The 27,740-nt window shown below is 40.4% G+C and overlaps 3 protein-coding genes across 3 annotated transcripts; 1 reads left to right on the plus strand and 2 right to left on the minus strand.

Moving 5' to 3' along the window:
* Positions 1-3,402: 3,402 nt before the first annotated feature.
* On the minus strand, positions 3,403-6,103 carry LOC137791722 (fish-egg lectin-like). The gene is made up of 6 exons (XM_068586856.1): positions 6,070-6,103; positions 5,335-5,547; positions 4,974-5,207; positions 4,497-4,717; positions 4,243-4,367; positions 3,403-3,780 (listed from the first exon to the last, which is right to left on the minus strand). Exons 2-6 carry the CDS (start codon positions 5,387-5,389, stop codon positions 3,642-3,644), a joined length of 774 nt encoding a protein of 257 aa, XP_068442957.1. The 5' UTR covers positions 5,390-5,547; positions 6,070-6,103; the 3' UTR covers positions 3,403-3,641.
* Positions 6,104-11,038: 4,935 nt separating this feature from the next.
* LOC137791708 (fish-egg lectin-like) lies at positions 11,039-14,008 on the minus strand. Its single transcript, XM_068586840.1, has 6 exons — positions 13,960-14,008; positions 13,225-13,437; positions 12,864-13,097; positions 12,387-12,607; positions 12,133-12,257; positions 11,039-11,670 (listed from the first exon to the last, which is right to left on the minus strand). The coding sequence occupies exons 2-6, from the start codon at positions 13,277-13,279 to the stop codon at positions 11,532-11,534; spliced, it is 774 nt and encodes a 257-aa protein (XP_068442941.1). The 5' UTR covers positions 13,280-13,437; positions 13,960-14,008; the 3' UTR covers positions 11,039-11,531.
* An 11,082-nt stretch (positions 14,009-25,090) lies between these two features.
* LOC137791662 (fish-egg lectin-like) lies at positions 25,091-27,419 on the plus strand. Its single transcript, XM_068586771.1, has 5 exons — positions 25,091-25,214; positions 25,344-25,577; positions 25,834-26,054; positions 26,184-26,308; positions 26,771-27,419. The coding sequence occupies exons 1-5, from the start codon at positions 25,160-25,162 to the stop codon at positions 26,907-26,909; spliced, it is 774 nt and encodes a 257-aa protein (XP_068442872.1). The 5' UTR covers positions 25,091-25,159; the 3' UTR covers positions 26,910-27,419.
* The last annotated feature ends 321 nt before the right edge of the window (positions 27,420-27,740 follow it).

A 27,740-nucleotide genomic window follows, 5' to 3' on the forward strand; every position in this document is an offset into this window, starting at 1 on the left:
GCTCGTGCGTGCGTGATTCATGGGGTTTTGTAAGTTCACTTTAAGTTAGCGACACCACTTGTTAATGCTTTAATGTAGGTTTCAGAGGGATTTTACTGCACTGCTAATGCTGTGTGTGTACCCAGCAAACATCAAGTCAATCATTTGCTGGCTTTAAAATATATCATAATAACTGTGAATGTATAAAAAAAAAGGGATTGAGATGATTTGTCTGACATAAAAATTTGCTTACTGGGTTGAAATATAAATACATTAAAGCCTCTAGATTTATGTACGTGCGTGCACGCTTCCGTAGCCGACAGGAAGTGTTGCCGACTTGCCGAGTCAGCGGGTGCTAATACGAGCCGCTCAGCTCACAAAATGCTCACAGGTCAGTCTCACAGGAGCTTCGCTGCAGTCCTCTCGTTTAGATTGAAAATTAATCTCGCATGTGAAAAACCCCTGACCCCGCGGTCTGATACACTATGGCAGAGCACTTTAAATCAGTATCACTTCTGGATCTTTACTCTTCTCTCAAAGAGGAGAACTTTCCACACATCAGAAGATGTTCAGTGCACTTGGTCAAGCCAACACAGACTGGACTATTCTCACTGAGTAAGAACACATTTATATGGAAAACATCAGTATAAAGGTCATCAATTGCTGGTCTTTAACATACATCTTTAACTTAAGCAACAAACTGAAAATGGACAAAAGAATAGTGGCTTGTCCCTCACAGGGACCCGTACTACTGAATAGACTGTTCATGTTGTTGATAAAATACAAACGTTTCTTCAGGTACCTGTTCAGAAAAGAAATAAACAGATTTATATACTATATATGTATCTTAACTTGCTGTTGCTCCTAGAGTGCCTGTTATATTGTTCTGATAATATCATTTTTAAATAAAAACGTGCAATATACTAGTGTTTACTTCATTATTGAATTTGGCACATAATGCGATTAATCGCAGAAAAATCCTGCGATTAATCAGTTAAATCTTTGCCCAGCCCTATGGAATAAAAATAAGGCTGGCGGGAGGACTGACTGAGAAAGTGGGGGGCGACGGGACGGACCCTAGAGAAGGACCGTACACTCATGTCTCAGCAAATTCTGATTTGGATATCAAACTTGTGCATGCGATACACACATTAGACATGAGGCAAACACCACAAACCAAGTTTCTGTTGAATAAATGCTTGAAGACATTTAAAAGTTTCACATCACATTTGTTTCCTCTGAAGGAGATTGATGAGGTTTATTCATTTCCATGACATTGACTCCACCGTTACAAATTTGTATTGTGGTTTTTGAAACATTGTTTATATTGACAAAAGCATTTTCCATGAAATCCCATTCCTCTAACATTATGGTTTCATATCCCCAAAGAGTTGAAATATAGTCATGAGGCAACTTGATGTCTTTTTGACTATTTGATAAAAATGTTTGCCGGGTTGTTGTTCCTTTTTACATTTGAAAAAAAAGATCTTAAGGGTAACAGGACAACATTCATCCTGATGAAAATCTCCTATTTAAACTACAACACACCTGTTAAATTCCATGACAGTTTACCGCACAGCTGTCATGATGCCAACAATCTGTCAAGAGACCGACAGTTAAATTCACACCTGACAAACTACTGAAAAGTTCCTGCTACAGCGTGTGTTTCCCGGACCATATTCTGCCATGATGACGCCCACACACACACACACACACACACACACACACACACACACACACACACACACACACACACACACACACACACACACTCACAAGGTGAAAACAAGTGCAACATTGAATAATTATTAGCAGTCAAAGTCATTATCTCAATTGAATTTTCATAATGGAGATTTAGCATTATAAATGAGCCTAAGTTGGTACATATGGTGTCTAATTATACATTAGAACAAATGATCATCACTTAGAAGTATCTTGCTTTCAGCGTCTTTGAGTATTTAGCATTTAAAAAAGCTCTATATCAAAAGTATTATTAGTGTTATACTTACTACAGCAATACACTATCAGTACTAGTAGTAGTATTAGTGCATGAAGGAGAATCTCCCCAATCAGCCACAAGTAGCAAGTGAAACCACATCCACTCTTAAAGTTGAATTATTTAACAGTTATGAGAGTGTGAAAGCAATGGAAAAATGATGAGAAGAAAAAAAAAAGTGTGACACCAGACACAGATATGTATATATGTGTTTATTCTGTCTTCATTGTATTTTCCACCACATTGCACTGCACCTTTACTGCTTCTCTTTTGCACTCTGGACAGATGCAAACTACATTTCGTTGTCACAGTACTTGACAATACTGTGAAAACCAAATGACAAGAATGACAATGAAGTTGAATCTGAATCAGAAAAAAAGTGTTGAAAGCAGTAACCAGGAACTTTGATCTGTTTTTCTAAGATGAACACTGTCCAGTGCAACAAAGCACAATCATTGGAAAGTGCCAACAACATACACCGGAGTATGAATATTAGGTGAGCTCATAATGTGGCCATGCAATAAGAAACAGGTGAAAACAGTGAGGCTGGTTCAACAGCACTGACGGGACACTTTGTGACTCTTGTCACTTGTTTACTGAGCTTGATCTTACAATTGATTCTTCAATAACTATGAATAACTGTGTAATATTAACCGCACGGCTTCAATCCAACAGTCAGCGCACCAAAGAAGCGTTTCAGTTTAACATTTCACCGTCATTGTTTTACTTACACATGTTGGATTTGATCCAGATCACAAAACAGAGAATAAAAGTCAACGTATCGCGTTTCAGCTGTGTTTAGTACATTTTAAGATGCACTAAACTTAGTCATTTCATTTCCAGCAGATTCCCTTTCTTTTCAGCTACCTTAAATCATGTTGAAGCTTTAAGGTCTTACATAAGGCGGTGGCTAAAAGTGGCGATGAGACCACAAAACGCCATCACGCAGACGAGTCTTTTGCTAAGTTATGATTGGGCCGTTGTTGTTTGGGGGCGGGGTTTAGTGAATGGAAATGACCTTCAAAATGCAATGTTCTAAGCAGTCTGAAAGTTCTTTACACTTCCATATGTAGTGACTTTACTTTGTCTTTGTTCACACAGTCACACCAGCATGAACATGTTGGATGCAGAATGAAAACAAGTCAGATGAAATTGCTTCACTTATCATTTATTAAACAGAAAATCATAGAAAGTACGACAACGTGCAAGTAGAGGTTATACATGTCTGATATTCTAAAAAGAGACATTAGGTTACTCTTACATTGTTAATTTATTATTTTCATTTTCTATATATGTTTCATATTCCAATAAGTTTGAATTGAATGAATGAATTTTCCCTCATGTAATAAAATATTTTTTTCATAAAACACAATTTTAGAGTCTGATTAATGAGTTTTGTGCATTGATGCTGAATCATTTAAAAGAAAGGTTCACATTGCTTCTAAGAATCAATTTTGTCTTTTGACACCTTCATTTTCACTGTTGCCAGAAAAAGAATAGCCCAATAACACAGAGATGCATGAACAGCTTTAACATTGAGAGAAAACTAAACGCTGCTCATGTGTTTGTGAGTCTGAGTAGTTTGAAGAAAGGATAGAATTGAGGGATGAAGACAACTCAAGGAGATTCCTGTCCCTAGATTGGAGATTGCAGCCCACTGAGTGTTTCACACGCATGTCATGACCAAACCAGAGGTGGTAACGGCCCAAAGTTTGCCGAGGTCGAAGGACACGTGTTTGATTGCCATGCACATTGAGATCTCGCGCCAGCTTGTGCCATATGGTATGCTGCTGGTAATGCCAACTCTGTTGAGGAAGAAGTTGGAGAAATGTCATAAAAATATAAATATCAGATCCATCAGCAGACATGTATGAAGGTTTGCATTTGAGATTATTTAAGCTTTTTTTGCTTGACTGATTTTGTGTATGTACACATTTACACTCACAAATAAACTCTGACTAAGTGCTGTGATTAGAAGCCATACTTTTACAATCAAACCTTATCAACATGTCAGACTTACACCACAGTCATTTTAACATCATGTTACTGCACATGCATGCAAGATATAAAGACATGTTTTTGGAGTATTAACATATAACTGACATGAAAATAATGACAACTATATTTTTATTAGGTGTCACTGTTCTTGCTATATATATTATCATACTAGAATGTTGTGAATGCTTCAGGTTGTAACCTTTCTGTATCTACAAACACAATAAAAATCATCCTCTATTGTGAGTGCCAGACTGTGAGTACTTGCTTACCTTTCATGGACCAAACCTCGAGTGGTTACTCCAAAGATTCTTCCATGTTCCCCTGCTTCAATCATTGTCATAGCCCCACCAATTAATCTCCAGCCAGAGGTGCTGCAGGTGTCTGCGTTCACGCTCTGTCATAAGAAGAATACACAGAGTGTTTGTCTTGATCAATGAGTGTGGTATACTTCACATGTTGTAACAGTAACTCCAACACCAACAGTTAAAAGATGTGAGCTTTCATAAGCTCTACGGAGGCCAACCTGCGCGTAGTAGACACGGTTGCTAGTGTCGATTCCCCAGCATCCCTTGTTTGCGCTGCAGCTGTAGTACTTCAACTTCCTCCCCAGGCTAGTCCATGACAGGGAACCCACTCCTTGGAAGACAGAAGCTGTTGTGCTTTTCAGGCAGTAGCCATACAGGGAGGTAGTAACGCCCACAAGCTGATCATCACCTCCCGCGTCCACCTGATGCATAGACAGACCTGAAGACGAGCAGCAAGGTTAGTCAGCAAACAGTTTGATGCTCCTGTAAATGTGGAAATCATGTATTGCACAAGGAAATCTGTCACTTGGGGATCTTCTACATAGTAGGAGTGCTGTACTGCACCAGTACTATAATATACAGTACACAAAACAAAACCAATAATAATGATTATCAGGAAAAGACTATTGTGAAGTGGAAGTAACATTAACAATATTAACAATGGTGATAATATTCCTAATAATAATAATAGTTACCAGAGGCTTGTTTAAAGTAGCCAGCTACGTATTTGTGGACCCTGCTACTGGTGTCAACTGCCCAGAGTCCTGCACCTCCCACTGAGACGTGCTTGGTTCTGAGAAGGCTCAGTCTGTACCAAGACGCTCCAACCAGGAAATACGAATAATATTTGTCTCTTGCGACCACGAGCCCTTTCCCAGCATCAATCTGCTGAGCATAATTCAGGCGTGGACCCTCGTTGCAGGTCCAGGCTGTGAAGACAAAATGATCATTGTTGTAAGCGGGAAAAACATATCAGTTAAAAGAAAAAACATCTAATTTCACCTTCAATCGTTTCAATGATAAATTGTGTTAAAATATAATCCGGTGGTGACTTACCATCACTGGAGGCCAGGTAACACAGCACCAGCAAGAAGGCTACGACACCTTTCATGTTGTCTCAGTGTTTGTGAGTCTTTGGTCCGTGCACCTCTGTGTGGAGTTGGCGTCCTACATCCCTTCTAGTTCTTCTGGCTTTTATACTTTTAGTTTCTTGGGTGAAAACCATGTAGCTGAACCGCCAGAGCTGGTTCTGCAAGATGTTCGGGGAAGCTAAAAGAAAGAATTTCATCTAATTATATTATGGTGGCTTTTCATTTCAAATATGCATCCGGTTTGACAGCCTAGATAGTACAGCCATCATGAAAAAGAAAAGAAGGGTGGGTATTTCTGAGAAGGAAAAGCACACAGTGGGAGGATGCTTTTTTTTTTCTTTTTTTCGTTTTGCTGGTTAGAACATTAACTGCTGAGGAGATCAGAAGTCCTGCATTCAAAATGGTACAACGTGAATACACAAAAACCAGAATAAGCATTTGTTCCGTTTTCACGAAATCAAGAGTTATCGTCAATTTCCCTGTTTGCTTTTTGGCTAAATCCTACACACACCAGAGAGAAATGGTCTACAGTCAGCAGCTGGTTAGCTTAACTTAGTTTAGCATAAAGACTGAAGCAGCTAGCCTGGCTCTGTTCAAATGTAATTAAATCCAACCTCCAGCACCTTTAAAGCTCACTGAATAGCATGTTAGACATCTGGAAAATAAATATTTTAGAGGTATTGACAGGGGGTTTCGTTACTTTTGGAAAGAGCTGGTCTAGCTGTTTCTTCTTGTTTCCAGTATTTGGGCTCAGCTGAACTAACCGGCAACGAGCTCCAGCTAGCTCCAGCTAGCTCCAGCTAGCTCCAGCTAGCTCCAGCTTGCTCCAGCTAGCTCCAGCTAGCTCCAGCTTGCTCCAGCTAGCTCCAGCTAGCTCCAGCTTGCTCCAGCTAGCTCCAGCTAGCTCCAGCTTGCTCCAGCTAGCTCCAGCTAGCTCCAGCTTGCTCCAGCTAGCTCCAGCTAGCTCCAGCTTGCTCCAGCTAGCTCCAGCTAGCTCCAGCTTGCTCCAGCTAGCTCCAGCTTGCTCCAGCTAGCTCCAGTTTGCTCCAGCTAGCTCCAGCTACATGCAGGATTAAACTGAATAAGTGTATTTTACGAAATGTCAAACTACTCCTGTAAAAACATTTACTTCAGATGTACGCAACACAAATTTGTGTGGGGACAAACGCAGACAGGCATACACAGAGTTGTAGGAAGAGGCAGTGTCACATTCTCTTTCAGCACTGCACGTGAAGCAGAGGAAATCAAGTTTAGTATTTTAGACATTTGGGTGTTGAATAGAGTATTGACGTGGGGATCCGTCTCACGCTCATGTTGCTGAGCTTGATTGCTAACAGTATGATAACACAACATTCATGAGGGAATGATGTTGTGTGCTTTCACTTGTCAGCAGAAATCTCTCCATCATAATGCACAATGAAAAGGAAACCAGACAAATGCAGACATGTACTGTTGGGTAGATGGTATTAACAAATTAGTTTTTAGACTTTAAGACTTTTTCTTTTTCCCCATCTTCCCTCTTGTTTTGATGGATGTCCAGTAACATTTCAATACCAGACAAGCATCTTCACAACCACCCTGTGCAAAAGCGAAGGTATTGTATGACTTCCAGGTTCTACAAAGAATATCCTGTGTCCTTTTGTTTGCTGTGTCTGGCCTCCAATTTATTCTCCCTTGAACCCAAACAGCAGAGTTACAACCAACAGCCTCACTTTGTACAAGCTGTTGAGCTGATGAGGCATCAGGTGTAATCTCATCAGTCCTCCAGGATGCTTTCCTCGATTTAAAGATTCAAAATATTTTTTACAGATTAAAACCAACTGACACTTGGCTGCATTTCTCGTTTATGAGAGTCTTTGACCCAAGCTGGATCACAAGAACTTTCACTGAACCTGGAAGACTCAACAACAACAAACACAACTTTTCCACTAAAGAAAGTTAATCAGAATACACTGTTACCCAGTGGATAGTTGATATGTTTTTTCTCTTTGTCTATTCTATTTTGAAGTTTTAAAGCTTTCTCTGAGTACCCCATCCTGGAATAATCATTAAATCTTGCTTTACCCGATAGCAGGCCTAACCTTTATCATTTAATAGTTCCCAAAATGCTTCTGCAAGGAAATGTGTGTGGACAGGGAAAACAACACAACCTGTCAATGCTACTGTTAAGCTAGTGTACTTGAATGTAATGTCTTCATGTGAAGCACAGACATGTACTCACAAGGGAAAACGACATGTTCTGAAGCAAAGAGGCAATGAACTTTTTTGGCAAAGAGTTGCAGGTTCATACTTCAAACTGCAGCGCCTGAGTCAAGAAGCAGCCAGAGCTGGTTTTGCAAACTGTTCGGGGAAGGAAAGGTTCATCTATTTACATTACTGTGACTATGTTTCGTTTCATCATAAAGCTCCCATATGTCAGGCATTGAGTTCTGGTTCAACAAGATTCTTCGACGAACGTCTGGGAACAATGATACATACAGACTGACATTTACTGACAAGGAAATGGGACTTCAGAGGGTTTTTGGGGGGAGGGGGGGGGGCATCCAATCAATTTCAGCAAACAGACTCGTATGAGTCAATGCAAAAGCTTTGCAGTTACATTTTTATCATTTATTTTAACACTGACATAAGAAGGACATCTTATTCATACAATTCAGTATATTAATATATATATATATATATATATATATATATATATATATATATATATATATATATATATATATATATATATATATATATATCATATAATAATATTCAGTAAATTATGATATATACATATGATATATTATAATCATAAGTATACAATATAAATATCATGAGTATATTATAATGAAATATAAATATCATATATAGTCGAATAGAACAAGTTTATATTTTAAGATGCCCCTATGAAATGAAGCTCTAGCTTAAGTTCAGACAGGAAGACAACCCCTCAGGCTGTAGGCCTCTCACATACCGTCCCTCACCAGCAGCACACATTACAGTTTGAACGTTTGGGCGATAAGTTTTGTCTGTTTGTCCGTGTGGGAGATCGGTGCTCAGCCTCTCCTTCAGCGTTGTAGCGACGGCGTCTGCGGTTACGTTCTGGATGTACTCGAAAAACCGCTCTTGTACCGTTAGCATCGATGTAGCATCGATGTACCGTTAGCATCGAGGAGATGATTTCTTTCCACCTCCTCGTTGTGTTTCTTCACTGCAGGCCAGTGACCGTCGAGCTGATGTTAACTTGTCTAATATGGCTAGCTTGACAAAGTTGTCCATGTGCGTCCTGCTGTTCTTGTGTTCTCTTATTTTTTCCAACAAGTGTTTCATGTCTTTTATTATCATATCTGTCCATGCTGAATCAAACCCCGTCGACTTAAAGCACGCATGGAAAGCATACTGAGAGTTGATCTGTGCTGTCTGAAGTGAAGGTTGTCTATTCAGTGCGTGTGGTCATTCAGATTGGTGTACAGATGAGCTCATGCAGATGATGTAAAAGCTTTGAAGATATTGGCGAGCTCGTACTTGCATGAGCAAGGGGACATATTGTTATCTTTACCAGACCTGTTGGAGGGAGATGGATGTTTCTCAAACATAGCATGATTATTATATTTCTCTTCAATTGTACGTAAAACAAGAAACTAGCTTGACTGGTTTATCCTGGAAACACCTTAAAAGCTGTTCTGTATTTAGTTTGTTGCAGTGCAAACCACCTCTTGTCCCAGACGCTCCTGATCATGAGGAATCGTTCCCATACTACTGGAGGTCACCGCTCTCTGGGATTGAGGATGCTACAGCGCCACCTGGCGTCCAGCCGAGCAGCTACACGTCGAGACTCAAAGCTCTGCCTGCTGCTGCCTGGCGCTGCAGTTAAGCCAGCAAAAAAACTGAAACTAAATAAAGTAGTGAACCATCAACGCTCAGCAATATAGTGTTTAATAATAATACTCTAGCCTGACAGGCTTTCCATTTTGACAAATAATATCTATGTTCAATTCACACGGCTTGTCAAACAATTAGTCAAAATCTCAAAGAGACAGAACAGAGAACAATTACTTTACAAGTTTAAGTGTTGAAACTATGTATATAATATTTATATCTATAATTTTCAATGCTCTAACCATGAATTAATAATATTAAGGCTGAACATTGGGAACATTAAGATTGTAATAACTGATTTTAATTCTTGGATATTGTTCTTTTGAAATATAGTTCAAAATTCCCCTTTTTGGTGGTAGTGGAAGCAACATGTTAGGTAAAAATGAGATGTTTGGTAGAATGTTCATCTTAATAAAAGAGATTTTGCCGTGAAAAGATGTCGTTCAGGTCTTTTTAAATTGTTTTCTAGATAATTATTTTATATTTTTTTGAGACTGTGAAATATATGATTTACTCAATCGAATCTAAAAATGAAAAGTTGACTTCTCTCCAGATATTATAGATGGTACCGGTCTCATATACAAAGGCAGATCATCAGCAAATGATTCTGCGGTTTGCATGAATGAGTCATTATCTAAATCCACAATGCTCCAACACCGCTCATTTAAAACACTTTTTTGGCAGCTCTTCTTTTAATTTAGGGCAGGGCGACAACTCACAGACACACACAAAACAAACCAGTGCACTTCTATGTGTTACAACCCTCACACGAAAGAAGAACTCATCTTATTTATTAACATTTACCTTTTTAACACACTTTACTGAAGCTGCTAGAAATGTCAAATAAAAGGTCAATTATTTCATTTTAAACAATAGTTAGGCGCGAGCTAGACGCCTTCACTGCATGCCATGGCTTCATCGCGCCGTCCCATCAATCGTGGCTTGATTGCATTTTTTTCCAAGAAGCGGCGCTGTTTGAAACTCAGCCAGAGAGGATTTCACGACCATGTACTTTATTTTAACTGCAGTGTGCATGTGTTCCTGGACTTCTGTAGAGCACCACCATTCATCCATCACTCTTCTCTATTTGTAAACCCCAAATAATCGTTCTGCCTGTGGACCTTGGGTGAGCCTACTGATGAAGTTAAAACATTACATTGGGTAAAACACTGTCTGATGTGTGTATTTGTAAGGTCTCACTATGATGTGTTTAGCATCTGCGCTTGTTTACTGAGCTTGATCTTACAATTGATTCTTCAATAACTATGAATAACTGTGTAATATTAACCGCACGGCTTCAATCCAACAGTCAGCGCACCAAAGAAGCGTTTCAGTTTAACATTTCACCGTCATTGTTTTACTTACACATGTTGGATTTGATCCAGATCACAAAACAGAGAATAAAAGTCAACGTATCGCGTTTCAGCTGTGTTTAGTACATTTTAAGATGCACTAAACTTAGTCATTTCATTTCCAGCAGATTCCCTTTCTTTTCAGCTACCTTAAATCATGTTGAAGCTTTAAGGTCTTACATAAGGCGGTTGCTAAAAGTGGCGATGAGACCACAAAACGCCATCACGCAGACGAGTCTTTTGCTAAGTTATGATTGGGCCGTTGTTGTTTGGGGGCGGGGTTTAGTGAATGGAAATGACCTTCAAAATGCAATGTTCTAAGCAGTCTGAAAGTTCTTTACACTTCCATATGTAGTGACTTTACTTTGTCTTTGTTCACACAGTCACACCAGCATGAACATGTTGGATGCAGAATGAAAACAAGTCAGATGAAATTGCTTCACTTATCATTTATTAAACAGAAAATCATAGAAAGTACGACAACGTGCAAGTAGAGGTTATACATGTCTGATATTCTAAAAAGAGACATTAGGTTACTCTTACATTGTTAATTTCTTATTTTCATTTTCTATATATGTTTCATATTCCAATAAGTTTGAATTGAATGAATTAATTTTCCCTCATGTAATAAAATATTTTTTTCATAAAACACAATTTTAGAGTCTGATTAATGAGTTTTGTGCATTGATGCTGAATCATTTAAGAAAGGGTCACATTGCTTCTAAGAATCAATTTTGTCTTTTGACACCTTCATTTTCACTGTTGCCAGAAAAAGAATAGCCCAATAACACAGAGATGCATGAACAGCTTTAACATTGAGAGAAAACTAAACGCTGCTCATGTGTTTGTGAGTCTGAGTAGTTTGAAGAAAGGATAGAATTGAGGGATGAAGTCAACTCAAGGAGATTCCTGTCCCTAGATTGGAGATTGCAGCCCACTGAGTGTTTCACACGCATGTCATGACCAAACCAGAGGTGGTAACGGCCCAAAGTTTGCCGAGGTCGAAGGACACGTGTTTGATTGCCGTGCACATTGGGATCTCGCGCCAGCTTGTGCCATATGGTATGCTGCTGGTAATGCCAACTCTGTTGAGGAAGAAGTTGGAGAAATGTCATAAAAATATAAATATCAGATCCATCAGCAGACATGTATGAAGGTTTGCATTTGAGATTATTTAAGCTTTTTTTGCTTGACTGATTTTGTGTATGTACACATTTACACTCACAAATAAACTCTGACTAAGTGCTGTGATTAGAAGCCATACTTTTACAATCACACCTTATCAACATGTCAGACTTACACCACAGTCATTTTAACATCATGTTACTGCACATGCATGCAAGATATAAAGACATGTTTTTGGAGTATTAACATATAACTGACATGAAAATAATGACAACTATATTTTTATTAGGTGTCACTGTTCTTGCTATATATATTATCATACTAGAATGTTGTGAATGCTTCAGGTTGTAACCTTTCTGTATCTACAAACACAATAAAAATCATCCTCTATTGTGAGTGCCAGACTGTGAGTACTTGCTTACCTTTCATGGACCAAACCTCGAGTGGTTACTCCAAAGATTCTTCCATGTTCCCCTGCTTCAATCATTGTCATAGCCCCACCAATTAATCTCCAGCCAGAGGTGCTGCAGGTGTTTGCGTTCACGCTCTGTCATAAGAAGAATACACAGAGTGTTTGTCTTGATCAATGAGTGTGGTATACTTCACATGTTGTAACAGTAACTCCAACACCAACAGTTAAAAGATGTGAGCTTTCATAAGCTCTACGGGGGCCAACCTGCGCGTAGTAGACACGGTTGCTAGTGTCGATTCCCCAGCATCCCTTGTTTGCGCTGCAGCTGTAGTACTTCAACCTCCTCCCCAGGTTAGTCCATGACAGGGAACCCACTCCTTGGAAGACAGAAGCTGTTGTGCTTTTCAGGCAGTAGCCATACAGGGAGGTAGTAACGCCCACAAGCTGATCATCACCTCCCGCGTCCACCTGATGCATAGACAGACCTGAAGACGAGCAGCAAGGTTAGTCAGCAAACAGTTTGATGCTCCTGTAAATGTGGAAATCATGTATTGCACAAGGAAATCTGTCACTTGGGGATCTTCTACATAGTAGGAGTGCTGTACTGCACCAGTACTATAATATACAGTACACAAAACAAAACCAATAATAATGATTATCAGGAAAAGACTATTGTGAAGTGGAAGTAACATTAACAATATTAACAATGGTGATAATATTCCTAATAATAATAATAGTTACCAGAGGCTTGTTTAAAGTAGCCAGCTACGTATTTGTGGACCCTGCTACTGGTGTCAACTGCCCAGAGTCCTGCACCTCCCACTGAGACGTGCTTGGTTCTGAGAAGGCTCAGTCTGTACCAAGACGCTCCAACCAGGAAATACGAATAATATTTGTCTCTTGCGACCACGAGCCCTTTCCCAGCATCAATCTGCTGAGCATAATTCAGGCGTGGACCCTCGTTGCAGGTCCAGGCTGTGAAGACAAAATGATCATTGTTGTAAGCGGGAAAAACATATCAGTTAAAAGAAAAAACATCTAATTTCACCTTCAATCGTTTCAATGATAAATTGTGTTAAAATATAATCCGGTGGTGACTTACCATCACTGGAGGCCAGGTAACACAGCACCAGCAAGAAGGCTACGACACCTTTCATGTTGTCTCAGTGTTTGTGAGTCTTTGGTCCGTGCACCTCTGTGTGGAGTTGGCGTCCTACATCCCTTCTAGTTCTTCTGGCTTTTATACTTTTAGTTTCTTGGGTGAAAACCATGTAGCTGAACCGCCAGAGCTGGTTCTGCAAGATGTTCGGGGAAGCTAAAAGAAAGAATTTCATCTAATTATATTATGGTGGCTTTTCATTTCAAATATGCATCCGGTTTGACAGCCTAGATAGTACAGCCATCATGAAAAAGAAAAGAAGGGTGGGTATTTCTGAGAAGGAAAAGCACACAGTGGGAGGATGCTTTTTTTTTTCTTTTTTTCGTTTTGCTGGTTAGAACATTAACTGCTGAGGAGATCAGAAGTCCTGCATTCAAAATGGTACAACGTGAATACACAAAAACCAGAATAAGCATTTGTTCCGTTTTCACGAAATCAAGAGTTATCGTCAATTTCCCTGTTTGCTTTTTGGCTAAATCCTACACACACCAGAGAGAAATGGTCTACAGTCAGCAGCTGGTTAGCTTAACTTAGTTTAGCATAAAGACTGAAGCAGCTAGCCTGGCTCTGTTCAAATGTAATTAAATCCAACCTCCAGCACCTTTAAAGCTCACTGAATAGCATGTTAGACATCTGGAAAATAAATATTTTAGAGGTATTGACAGGGGGTTTCGTTACTTTTGGAAAGAGCTGGTCTAGCTGTTTCTTCTTGTTTCCAGTATTTGGGCTCAGCTGAACTAACCGGCAACGAGCTCCAGCTAGCTCCAGCTAGCTCCAGCTAGCTCCAGCTTGCTCCAGCTAGCTCCAGCTAGCTCCAGCTTGCTCCAGCTAGCTCCAGCTAGCTCCAGCTAGCTCCAGCTAGCTCCAGCTTGCTCCAGCTAGCTCCAGCTTGCTCCAGCTTGCTCCAGCTAGCTCCAGCTTGCTCCAGCTAGCTCCAGTTTGCTCCAGCTAGCTCCAGCTAGCTCCAGCTTGCTCCAGCTAGCTCCAGCTTGCTCCAGCTAGCTCCAGTTTGCTCCAGCTAGCTCCAGCTTGCTCCAGCTAGCTCCAGTTTGCTCCAGCTAGCTCCAGCTACATGCAGGATTAAACTGAATAAGTGTATTTTACGAAATGTCAAACTACTCCTGTAAAAACATTTACTTCAGATGTACGCAACACAAATTTGTGTGGGGACAAACGCAGACAGGCATACACAGAGTTGTAGGAAGAGGCAGTGTCACATTCTCTTTCAGCACTGCACGTGAAGCAGAGGAAATCAAGTTTAGTATTTTAGACATTTGGGTGTTGAATAGAGTATTGACGTGGGGATCCGTCTCACGCTCATGTTGCTGAGCTTGATTGCTAACAGTATGATAACACAACATTCATGAGGGAATGATGTTGTGTGCTTTCACTTGTCAGCAGAAATCTCTCCATCATAATGCACAATGAAAAGGAAACCAGACAAATGCAGACATGTACTGTTGGGTAGATGGTATTAACAAATTAGTTTTTAGACTTTAAGACTTTTTCTTTTTCCCCATCTTCCCTCTTGTTTTGATGGATGTCCAGTAACAATTCAATACCAGACAAGCATCTTCACAACCACCCTGTGCAAAAGCGAAGGTATTGTATGACTTCCAGGTTCTACAAAGAATATCCTGTGTCCTTTTGTCTGCTGTGTCTGGCCTCCAATTTATTCTCCCTTGAACCCAAACAGCAGAGTTACAACCAACAGCCTCACTTTGTACAAGCTGTTGAGCTGATGAGGCATCAGGTGTAATCTCATCAGTCCTCCAGGATGCTTTCCTCGATTTAAAGATTCAAAATATTTTTTACAGATTAAAACCAACTGACACTTGGCTGCATTTCTCGTTTATGAGAGTCTTTGACCCAAGCTGGATCACAAGAACTTTCACTGAACCTGGAAGACTCAACAACAACAAACACAACTTTTCCACTAAAGAAAGTTAATCAGAATACACTGTTACCCAGTGGATAGTTGATATGTTTTTTCTCTTTGTCTATTCTATTTTGAAGTTTTAAAGCTTTCTCTGAGTACCCCATCCTGGAATAATCATTAAATCTTGCTTTACCCGATAGCAGGCCTAACCTTTATCATTTAATAGTTCCCAAAATGCTTCTGCAAGGAAATGTGTGTGGACAGGGAAAACAACACAACCTGTCAATGCTACTGTTAAGCTAGTGTACTTGAATGTAATGTCTTCATGTGAAGCACAGACATGTACTCACAAGGGAAAACGACATGTTCTGAAGCAAAGAGGCAATGAACTTTTTTGGCAAAGAGTTGCAGGTTCATACTTCAAACTGCAGCGCCTGAGTCAAGAAGCAGCCAGAGCTGGTTTTGCAAACTGTTCGGGGAAGGAAAGGTTCATCTATTTACATTACTGTGACTATGTTTCGTTTCATCATAAAGCTCCCATATGTCAGGCATTGAGTTCTGGTTCAACAAGATTCTTCGACGAACGTCTGGGAACAATGATACATACAGACTGACATTTACTGACAAGGAAATGGGACTTCAGAGGGGTTTTTTTGGGGGGGGGGGGGGGGGGCATCCAATCAATTTCAGCAAACAGACTCGTATGAGTCAATGCAAAAGCTTTGCAGTTACATTTTTATCATTTATTTTAACACTGACATAAGAAGGACATCTAATTCATACAATTCAGTATATTAATATATATATATATATATCATATAATAATATTCAGTAAATTATGATATATACATATGATATATTATAATCATAAGTATACAATATAAATATCATGAGTATATTATAATGAAATATAAATATCATATATAGTCGAATAGAACAAGTTTATATTTTAAGATGCCCCTATGAAATGAAGCTCTAGCTTAAGTTCAGACAGGAAGACAACCCCTCAGGCTGTAGGCCTCTCACATACCGTCCCTCACCAGCAGCACACATTACAGTTTGAACGTTTGGGCGATAAGTTTTGTCTGTTTGTCCGTGTGGGAGATCGGTGCTCAGCCTCTCCTTCAGCGTTGTAGCGACGGCGTCTGCGGTTACGTTCTGGATGTACTCGAAAAACCGCTCTTGTACCGTTAGCATCGATGTAGCATCGATGTACCGTTAGCATCGAGGAGATGATTTCTTTCCACCTCCTCGTTGTGTTTCTTCACTGCAGGCCAGTGACCGTCGAGCTGATGTTAACTTGTCTAATATGGCTAGCTTGACAAAGTTGTCCATGTGCGTCCTGCTGTTCTTGTGTTCTCTTATTTTTTCCAACAAGTGTTTCATGTCTTTTATTATCATATCTGTCCATGCTGAATCAAACCCCGTCGACTTAAAGCACGCATGGAAAGCAAAATCCAGCGTTAGCATGACAGCATCCAGCTAGCCGAGCCTTCCTTGTGTACCAGTCGATACAGAAGCTGCTCATGTGCAGCTTCCCTTTCACGGTGGTCTGTTGTCTTGAGCTAAGTTCAGTCGGTTGATCTGGACCCAGTTGTTTCTCCGCCAAAGATCTTTTTTAAGATTAAAAAAAGAAGCTTTGTTTATGAAAATGTGAACCTTGTTCTGTTGGGGAACCCAATTGCCATTTTAAAATGTTAATATCTTGTATCTTAATATTTTACGTGGCAATATTGTATAAGTACACGAAAGGCAAATATCGCTATTTATTATTTAAACTATTAACATTGCGATTAGGGATGTCGGGTTAACCAATTTGGACCAGAGAGTCATGTGAACCATTAATCAATAACACAGTTTAAATATCAAAGTGTTCACTAAATAAATTGGGGGCTTCCACAGCAGTGTGTCAGACGTTAGCACGTTTCATCTCCAACCAAAAGAAGACCAACGCCAGGCCACTTCTGCAGGTCTCATCCTCGTCTACTTTGGCAGTAGCAGAGGGATGATCCGGTTATTCTGTTTATCATGTGACAGGTTGGGTTCCCTCATCATGCTCCTACGAAGTATAACACTCGTAACAAGCATTTAATAAGGGATCGGGAAATGTCTGCCTTGTGAATGAGGGGATATCACAGATGAGAAGGGATGGTGGAGATTAAGCTAAATGAGCTCAACAATTAGCACTGTTTAATTGGAGTGAATTGACTGACTGGTATTGGAAGATATACACATACTGGGAGTTGATCTGTGCTGTCTGAAGTGAAGGTTGTCTATTCAGCTCGTACTTGCATGAGCAAGGGGACATATTGTTATCTTTACCAGACAGGTTGGAGGGAGATGGATGTTTCTCAAACATAGCATGATTATTATATTTCTCTTCAATTGTACGTAAAACAAGAAACTAGCTTGACTGGTTTATCCTGGAAACACCTTAAAAGCTGTTCTGTATTTAGTTTGTTGCAGTGCAAACCACCTCTTGTCCCAGACGCTCCTGATCATGAGGAATCGTTCCCATACTACTGGAGGTCACCGCTCTCTGGGATTGAGGATGCTACAGCGCCACCTGGCGTCCAGCCGAGCAGCTACACGTCGAGACTCAAAGCTCTGCCTGCTGCTGCCTGGCGCTGCAGTTAAGCCAGCAAAAAAACTGAAACTAAATAAAGTAGTGAACCATCAACGCTCAGCAATATAGTGTTTAATAATAATACTCTAGCCTGACAGACCTTGGGTGAGCCTACTGATGAAGTTAAAACATTACCTTGGGTAAAACACTGTCTGATGTGTGTATTTGTAAGGTCTCACTATGATGTGTTTAGCATCCCCGCTCCCATAAATGTCTTAAACACGTTTAATAGTAGATGGCTGAAAGGATTATTGCAGCATTGATTTATCGGGGGCGTATTTTCTCTCACTACAGAATCCATAGTAATTATAGATTTTACACGCAATGCATACAAATGTTATAACTGTAAGGCTCAATAGGAATACTCTGACCTGAAGCGTCAGAGTTGGAATCTGTTATATACAAATTATAATTTATCCATCCATCCATACATATAGGCTAGAGCTAACTCTTCACTTCTTAACTTTACAAATAAGGTTATGATTCGATAGCGTCAAACCCAAATCCCAATGTAGGACAGTTGAGAGACTGCGTGCAGACAGGATAGTAGTAGAGGAAATTAGCTTAGCTTAGCAAAAAGATCGGCGGCAGGAAGAAGCTGCTCAATGTATCTTGGCTTGAAATCTGCCTCATTAATGCAGAGGTTTCACAGATGTCAAGACATTGTATTTGTCAACATCCTACCTCTGACAAGTCTCCCATCGCAATGAACAATGGCCTTTACCGACTGACAGAGGGCGCCCTTGAGCCACTAATACTTTGGACCTGTATGCAAACTTTCCCATCATACAAATCTGTTAAGGCCCCTCTTGTTACAGTTATTACCACCGAGGCATTTTGAAATCCAGTTTTATTTGTAAGAATTCAAATGAGGACGCCAGAAGCTGTTTTACTGAAAGATGAGCCGTAACTCAACATCTATTACAGGTGAATAGCACGGATGGAAAATAAACCTGTTTATATGTGAGAGGTGTTCTCCATCAAACGCCCCCTCAGTTCGAGTAGGAATGATGCCGCTTCAAATTCTTCAGGATTTTCATTCCATCAACAATACAAGAGGAAAAACCATTTGGTGTTTGGCGTGGAGCCAGCCAGCCGACGTGTGTGATGTATGGGGCATGGAGAGAGATAGTTGGAGGCTGAGCTCAGTGAACTACGCCTCAGTGCGGGCATGTACATCATCAGCACAGGGTCCTTTTCCTCAACATGGTCTCCAAATAGCAGCGGCTGGTTGTGCTTGGGTGTTTTTTTTCTTCTATTCTATAGCACAGCTATAATACTCCAACAATATTCCAACTGAAAGGTTCTCGGGTGAAGGTGTTTGCATATTGACCCTTCGCTCTTTGCTGTGTTATTTGTAGCCTAGTATCGCCTAAAAGGCCAAAGACCAAACTTGCTTTGGTGGAATATTAACACACTCATCCGCTTCAGTTGATTGTAGGTCAACCTAAATAATGTAATATACTGCTGGTGTTGTGTTTGATTCATAGACTGTTTAAAGGAAGTGGACGTAGTCATCGTGACCTCACCCACTGGTTTGTGAACTTCTGTCTTGAAGCCTTGAGTTCGGAGTAATCCATCTTGGATTACAACGAGCGATAAATTGTTTTTTTTGCTACCTGTCAATCACAGCAAGCAGTGATAGAGTTTATACAATAAAAAGTCAAGTGAGAAGTATATTTCACTTGATTTTTTTGCAACCAGAGGAGTCGCCCCCTGATTCCCAGTCGAGAGAATGCAAGTTTTAAGACACTTAAATCAGCTTGACTCGGCCCAAACGGCGGTTACCACCTGGTTTGAACAGTGGACATGTGTTTTTTTTTGTCAATTTGCACCATCTAAGAGCAGAAGGTCGGGTCTAAAAATACAGTGGCCACATTTCTGTAGCGCCATATCCCTTCCAATTTAACCCTAGAATCAAACAGTTAAGAAAATAAACTTTCCTTTTTTTTTTAAATCACTCAATCAAGTCTTCTTTCTAAAATCAGTACTAAACTCACCATCTAATTACAGAAACAACGCACCCTTCTGTTGCCTTTCACCTAAAGTGTTAAATTGTCAAAAATGTTTTTACGGCTTGTGCATGTTCTCCTTCAGCCCCTGAGAGGATGATGGTATATTTGGTGCAAATAGATGATTGTGTGCAGAGAAACCCACTCAACGGTATTTTCTGTGCAGAAATACTCATCCAGAATCCTTCACCTCTGGCAATAATAGTACTGCTTTCATCTCATGTTGTTGCTACAGTAGAAGTATGTACATGAGCACTGCAGTTACTATGACATATTCTGCTGAGGTTAATTGAAAAATGTCGAGCCGACTTTTGATGTTGAGAATTGAAAATAGGAGTTAATATCTGGAGAAGTTGAGTGTCTTTCCCTTTGATGTCGGCACGGCTCTACGTGTGACAGTCACCGGGCAAACTCAGCCCTGACTCCACCTCGGTTTCCTGCTATCGTACAAAGATTTCATCCCACACGGCTAAACTTTAATCCTGTGTGTTATGATGCAAATTAAAGCAGACGTTCAACTACAGATGATGTTGAAGCAGTTTCTCAACAAATCATCAACAGACTCTCTGGTCGGGGGATTAGAAGCTACTCCAGCATTCATATGTTTTATTTCAATGAAGTGCTCTACCAATAAAATGGACTTTTAACATTTCGTGGAGGTTTAGTCAGACGATCGTCTCTGCTCAGTGTTAGCAGCAAAACATTTAATGGTCTATGCTCCACCAATTTCGTAACACACTTTAAAGGTTTGTGAACATGTTTAACTCGTCCTCTGTATTAAGCAGCAGTGGGCTGCTGTGAAGCACCCGGCAGCAGCTCGGAGTAACGACTGCTCTTCACTGCAGAGGAGCTAACTGCTAATGTATTTGTGCCTGAGATTATTTTTTGGCATTCACACTGCAGGCCGTTACATCATCACATGTTTTCGGATACAGTTCAGCCCACAGATTGTGCACGAGCACTGAACATGTGCTTTGTATGTCTGAGAAAGTTTGTGTATCATTAAGAATAATTGGTGTCATTACACAATTATTTTGTGTCTTCAAGGCTCACTATTTGATATCACCTACGGGTGCCATACAACATCTAATTTTTAAGTAGATGAAAGCAAACATGCACTGAGTCAAACTAGCAATTGGTTATCATGGCAACATCTCGGGAACAAAAATAGAGCCGGAATGTTGCATTGGTGTGTGTGTGTGTGTGTGTGTGTGTGTGTGTGTGTCAAGGACAGAGGAGTGATTGTGTCAGGAGACTTAGAGTCTTAATACTAAGCATATTATCGTACCTCCCGTGTATGTATCGAGTAGCAGCAAGACAAGAAGCAGGCGAGATAAGAGGTTGTGATGAAATGACGCTCTAAATCTTCAGATAAGTTTGAGTCCTGGTGGTGATTGTGATGAGAAAAAAACTTAGGTATGAGGAATTGTTTGTGCTATAAGCAAACCACTCCTTACATACCGGAACAAAGTGTACTCAAGAACTTACTGGGTTGTATTGTTCTCATGTTGGCGTGCTGTCCGTCTTGTCGTTTCCAGTAACTTGCCAAGTTAGGTTAAAGCAAACAAAGACAATCACAGGGCTTCGGAGAAAGAAATAAGCTGACGGAAATAAAAATGAAAAGAAAAATGGAAAGATGGAAATGCTAAAACCAAAACTATACAAGTACAGAAATAAGTTATGGTTAAACGCAACCTCTCAGCGGCTTGTTGTGAGACGCATACTGTGAAAAAGGTTGCTGTGAAAAGTCAGTGGGAGGTTAGAGTGGATGGTTGGGTGCACAAGGCGAGCTTTCCCAAACCTTAAACCTAACTTTATGCTGGGTCTAAGGTGAATGACGTAAAGTGATGTAATTACATTGCTGGTTTCAGGGTCAAGAATGAACTACAAGCCCAACCTTTAGGCCAACATGGATTTGTGGAGTTTAGTTCTTGTAATTCAGACACTTGACTGTACAAAAGCCTGGAGTCAGGTGCTCTGAGGTGTAAACTCCTGCAAACTTCTGCATCAAAGCTCTTTCACCTTACGCAAACCAATTCACAAACATGAAAACAAGTCTACATGAAGTATTTATCCCATGATTTTCTACCAATTTATTTGCATAGAAATTTTGCTCTTCTCTCCTTCTGAGAGGAAAACCTTTCAATGACCTTTTTAATAAAGTCAGTTTCTTAGCCTTAAAAAAGCTCGCCAGAGCATTAAGACAATCCTGTGTAATGACTAGAGTAGGACTCACCGGAGGCCCCACAATACGATATCGTCACAATACTTCTTAGTCATGAAACCATATTGTCATATTGCAATATGCTGGGTGTTGCAATAGTTGGTGATTCATTACTGCAAATTAAGTTTTCATTTGGTTCATTTCTAATAAGCCGGTGAATGAAAATATTTATCATCATCAACATTTACTTTAAGTCATCTAAAGTGGTGATTTGCATCAAAACAAACTACTCAAATAATTATGAAATAAAATAATGTGTCTTTGTTGATAGGAAAATCTTAACATTAGTCAATATAATTAGGTATTATAAGCTGGTTAGTGTTATGGTAAAACGGGTCATAATTAACTCTCCTTATTTATGTTGCTGTATAATCATCTCCTTCAAACAATTTGCCTTATTTAAGGTTCTTACAAAACATTTTGTTTTTTAACTCTTTGATGTAAGCAATGTTAATGGTTTATATAATAAATAGCGATATTTGCCGTTTGTGTACTAATACAATATCGTCAATAAAATATTAACATACAAGAATTTAAGATCTTAAACTGGCTATTGGGTTCCCCAACAGAACAATCTTCACATTTCCATAAACAGAGCTTCCTTTTATCTTAAAAAGATTGTAACTTTTGAACTGACGTTGGTAATTTATAAAGTTACTGCTGCTGAAGTAGACAAGCAACAACTAAGGAGTTGCACTGCTCATGTAATTGTCCATGATAATGAGTCTGTTCAATTACCAGTGGTGGCTGTACAATATATTAATATGATTAATTATGAAAATTATAATATTAATAAATTATACATCTTGTCAATGGCCACGTTTCCCAGATTCGTTAAGATGCTCTTAAGCGCTAAAAGCGTCTTATGAGCGCTCTAAGAGCGCTGTGAAAGAGAGACGTGTTTCCCAGAGTCGTTCTTAGCTTAAGACGCTCTTTCACTAAGAAGGAAACGTCCGATCGGTCTGACTCACTCTTAACAGCCTTCTTAGCGACAAACGCTCACTGAAGCCTTGTCAGGGAAAGTTATATCTGACATTCAAAGGAAAACTAAAACCATGCGTAATGAGGGATGTGCGCTCACAGCTGCAGGACACTGAGGCAAGAAAAATAAAAATAAGGAATTGTCCATGTGTTCCTCCAGCTACATAAATAAAATGAATCAGCATTACTATCACTCATTGCGTTTTCACACACATTCTGCATCTGCATATGAGTTTACGTTAGTTATAAAAACATCAACAACCCTGTGGTACTTCACAGATATCAGGGAACTGACAGGTGTAACTGAACTCTGCTGAACCTCATCCAGAGAGGCTCCTCGTCTAAATGCGTTGCTGAAGTCCACGCGTGAGAGACACCACGGCTGCAATACGGCATCATCTCACTGCTAACCAACAGCGTCGCCATGCGCGAAGCCAGATAGTTCACATAAATGCATATGATTTATATAAATGCATGTGTGTGTCAGCACTTCTCCACTTAATGTGCTGACTGACCGGGCTGTCCAGTCCAAGTACCGGCTTCCCCGTGTGGAGATCCAACGCCTCGTCACGCTGGTGTCACCACACATCCGGAGGCCAACCCGCTGCAATGTTGCCCTCAGCCCCGCGCTGCGTTTTTACGCAGTGGGGAGCGTCCTGGAGGTGGCGGGGGACGGCACCGGCCTCAGCAAGGCATCGGTTTCACGGAGTGTGGCAGCGTGACACCGATCCTCCTGCGTCATGCGGACACACGTCAGAATGCCCACGACACGGGACGAGGTCCGCCAGGTCCACCGTGGATTTAATGTGCGCGTAGCGTAATTGCACCTGTGTGTGGGGACAACCGTGTGTGTGTGTGTGTGTGTGTGTGTGTGTGATTTACCTGGGATTGATTGATTTTTGGTGGAGAAACTTCAGGTGAAATAACTGGGCCCAGATCAACCGACAGAATTTAGCTCAAGACAACAGACCACCGTGAAAGGGAAGCTGCACATGAGCAGCTTCTGTATCGACTGGTACACAAGGAAGGCTCGGCTAGCTGGATGCTGTCATGCTAACGCTGGATTTTGCTTTCCATGCGCGCTTTAAGTCGACGGGGTTTGATTCAGCATGGACAGATATGATAATAAAAGACATGAAACACTTGTTGGAAAAAATAAGAGAACACAAGAACAGCAGGACGCACATGGACAACTTTGTCAAGCTAGCCATATTAGACAAGTTAACATCAGCTCGACGGTCACTGGCCTGCAGTAAAGAAACACAATGAGGAGGTGGAAAAAAAACATCACATTTCATCAAAAATAATTGGTTGTGACTCCTCGGGCAATCCTGGCATTTTCTAGGGATTGGTGGATTTTGTTGCGTCCCTCGAAGGTGTGCTAGAGCAGCACCTTGAGACAGCCGGCGTTTTTAAAGGGGCGTCTAAGACGGTACAAAACCTTTTGGACCGCATGATTTTAACGAAACCCCCTGTCAATACCTCTAAAATATTTATTTTCCAGATGTCTAACATGCTATTCAGTGAGCTTTAAAGGTGCTGGAGGTTGGATTTAATTACGTTTGAACAGAGCCAGGCTAGCTGCTTCAGTCTTTATGCTAAACTAAGTTAAGCTAACCAGCTGCTGACTGTAGACCATTTCTCTCTGGTGTGTGTAGGATTTAGCCAAAAAGCAAACAGGGAAATTGACGATAACTCTTGATTTCGTGAAAACGGAACAAATGCTGATTCTGGTTTTTGTGTATTCACGTTGTACCATTTTGAATGCAGGACTTCTGATCTCCTCAGCAGTTAATGTTCTAACCAGCAAAACGAAAACGAAAATGCATCCTCCCACCCTATCGGTGCTTTTCCTTCTCAGAAATCCCCACCCTTCTTTTCTATTTTTTATGTTGGCCAGTGCACCGTGAGAGGCTGTACTATCTAGGCTGCCAAACCGGATGCATATTTGAAATGAAAAGCCACCATAATATAATTAGATGAAATTTTTTCTTTTGGCTTCCCCGAACATCTTGCAGAACCAGCTCTGGCTGTTCAGCTACATGGTTTTGACCCAAGAAACTAAAAGTATAAAAGCCAGAGGAACTAGAAGGGATGTAGGATGCCAACTCCACACAGAGGTGCACGGACCAAAGACTCACAAACACTGAGACAACATGAAAGGTGTCGTAGCCTTCTTGCTGGTGCTGTGTTACCTGGCCTCCAGTGATGGTAAGTCACCACCGGATTATATTTTAACACAATTTATCATTGAAACGATTGAAGGTGAAATTAGATGTGTTTTTTCTTTTAACTGATATGTTTTTCCTGCTTACAACAATGATCATTTTGTCTTCACAGCCTGGACCTGCAGCCAGGGTCCACGCCTGAATTATGCTCAGCAGATTGATGCTGGGAAAGGGCTCGTGGTCGCAAGAGACAGATACTATCCGTATTTCCTGGTTGGAGCGTCTTGGTACAGACTGAGCCTTCTCAGAGTCAAGCACGTCTCAGTGGGAGGTGCAGGACTCTGGGCAGTTGACACCAGTAGCAGGGTCCACAAATACGTAGCTGGCTACTTTAAACAAGCCTCTGGTAACTATTATTATTATTAGGAATATTATCACCATTGTTAATATTGTTAATGTTACTTCCACTTCACAATAGTCTTTTCCTGATAATCATTATTATTGGTTTTGTTTTGTGTACTGTATATTATAGTACTGGTGCAGTACAGCACTCCTACTATGTAGAAGATCCCCAAGTGACAGATTTCCTTGTGCAATACATGATTTCCACATTTACAGGAGCATCAAACTGTTTGCTGACTAACCTTGCTGCTCGTCTTCAGGTCTGTCTATGCATCAGGTGGACGCGGGAGGTGATGATCAGCTTGTGGGCGTTACTACCTCCCTGTATGGCTACTGCCTGAGAAGCACGGTGGCTTCTCCCTACAGAGGAGTGGGTTCCCTGTCATGGACTAGCCTGGGGAGGAGGTTGAAGTACTACAGCTGCAGCGTAAACAAGGGATGCTGGGGAATCGACACTAGCAACCGTGTCTACTACGCGCAGGTTGGCCTCCGTAGAGCTTATGAAAGCTCACATCTTTTAACTGTTGGTGTTGGAGTTACTGTTACAACATGTGAAGTATACCACACTCATTGATCAAGACAAACACTCTGTGTATTCTTCTTATGACAGAGCGTGAACGCAAACAGCTGCAGCACCTCTGGCTGGAGATATCTAGGTGGGGCTATGACAATGATTGAAGCAGGGGAACATGGAAGAATCTTTGGAGTAACCACTCGAGGCAGGGTCTGTGAAAGGTAAGCAAGTACTCACAGTCTGGCACTCACAATAGAGGATGATTTTTATTATGTTTGTAGATACAGAAAGGTTACAACCTGAAGCATTCACAACATTCTAGTATGATAATATATATAGCAAGAACAGTGACACCTAATAAAAATATAGTTGTCATTATTTTCATGTCAGTTACATGTTAATACTCCAAAAACATGTCTTTATATCTTGCATGCATGTGCAGTAACATGATGTTAAAATGACTGTGGTGTAAGTCTGACATGTTGATAAGGTGTGATTGTAAAAGTATGGCTTCTAATCACAGCACTTAGTCAGAGTTTATTTATGAGTATAAATGTGTACATACACAAAATCAGTCAAGCAAAAAAAGCTTAAATAATCTCAAATGCAAACCTTCATACATGTCTGCTGATGGAGCTGATGTTTATATTTTTATGACATTTCTCCAACTTCTTCCTCAACAGAGTTGGCATTACCAGCAGCAAACCATATGGCACAAGCTGGCGCGACATCTCAATGTGCATGGCAATCAAACACGTGTCCTTCGACCTCGGCAAACTTTGGGCCGTTACCACCTCTGGTTTGGTCATGACATGCGTGTGAAACACTCAGTGGGCTGCAATCTCCAATCTAGGGACAGGAATCTCCTTGAGTTGTCTTCATCCCTCAATTCTATCCTTTCTTCAAACTACTCAGACTCACAAACACATGAGCAGCGTTTAGTTTTCTCTCAATGTTAAAGCTGTTCATGCATCTCTGTGTTATTGGGCTATTCTTTTTCTGGCAACAGTGAAAATGAAGGTGTCAAAAGACAAAATTGATTCTTAGAAGCAATGTGACCCTTTCTTAAATGATTCAGCATCAATGCACAAAACTCATTAATCAGACTCTAAAATTGTGTTTTATGAAAAAAATATTTTATTACATGAGGGAAAATTAATTCATTCAATTCAAACTTATTGGAATATGAAACATATATAGAAAATGAAAATAAGAAATTAACAATGTAAGAGTAACCTAATGTCTCTTTTTAGAATATCAGACATGTATAACCTCTACTTGCACGTTGTCGTACTTTCTATGATTTTCTGTTTAATAAATGTTAAGTGAAGCAATTTCATCTGACTTGTTTTCATTCTGCATCCAACATGTTCATGCTGGTGTGACTGTGTGAACAAAGACAAAGTAAAGTCACTACATATGGAAGTGTAAAGAACTTTCAGACTGCTTAGAACATTGCATTTTGAAGGTCATTTCCATTCACTAAACCCCGCCCCCAAACAGCAACGGCCCAATCATAACTTAGCAAAAGACTCGTCTGCGTGATGGCGTTTTGTGGTCTCATCGCCACTTTTAGCAACCGCCTTATGTAAGACCTTAAAGCTTCAACATGATTTAAGGTAGCTGAAAAGAAAGGGAATCTGCTGGAAATGA

Source organism: Clinocottus analis, unplaced genomic scaffold (assembly GCF_023055335.1).
Source record: "Clinocottus analis isolate CAN_PGR_092001 unplaced genomic scaffold, fCliAna1.0.p SCAF_20, whole genome shotgun sequence".
In the NCBI taxonomy this organism is placed as follows: Eukaryota; Metazoa; Chordata; class Actinopteri; order Perciformes; family Cottidae; genus Clinocottus; species Clinocottus analis.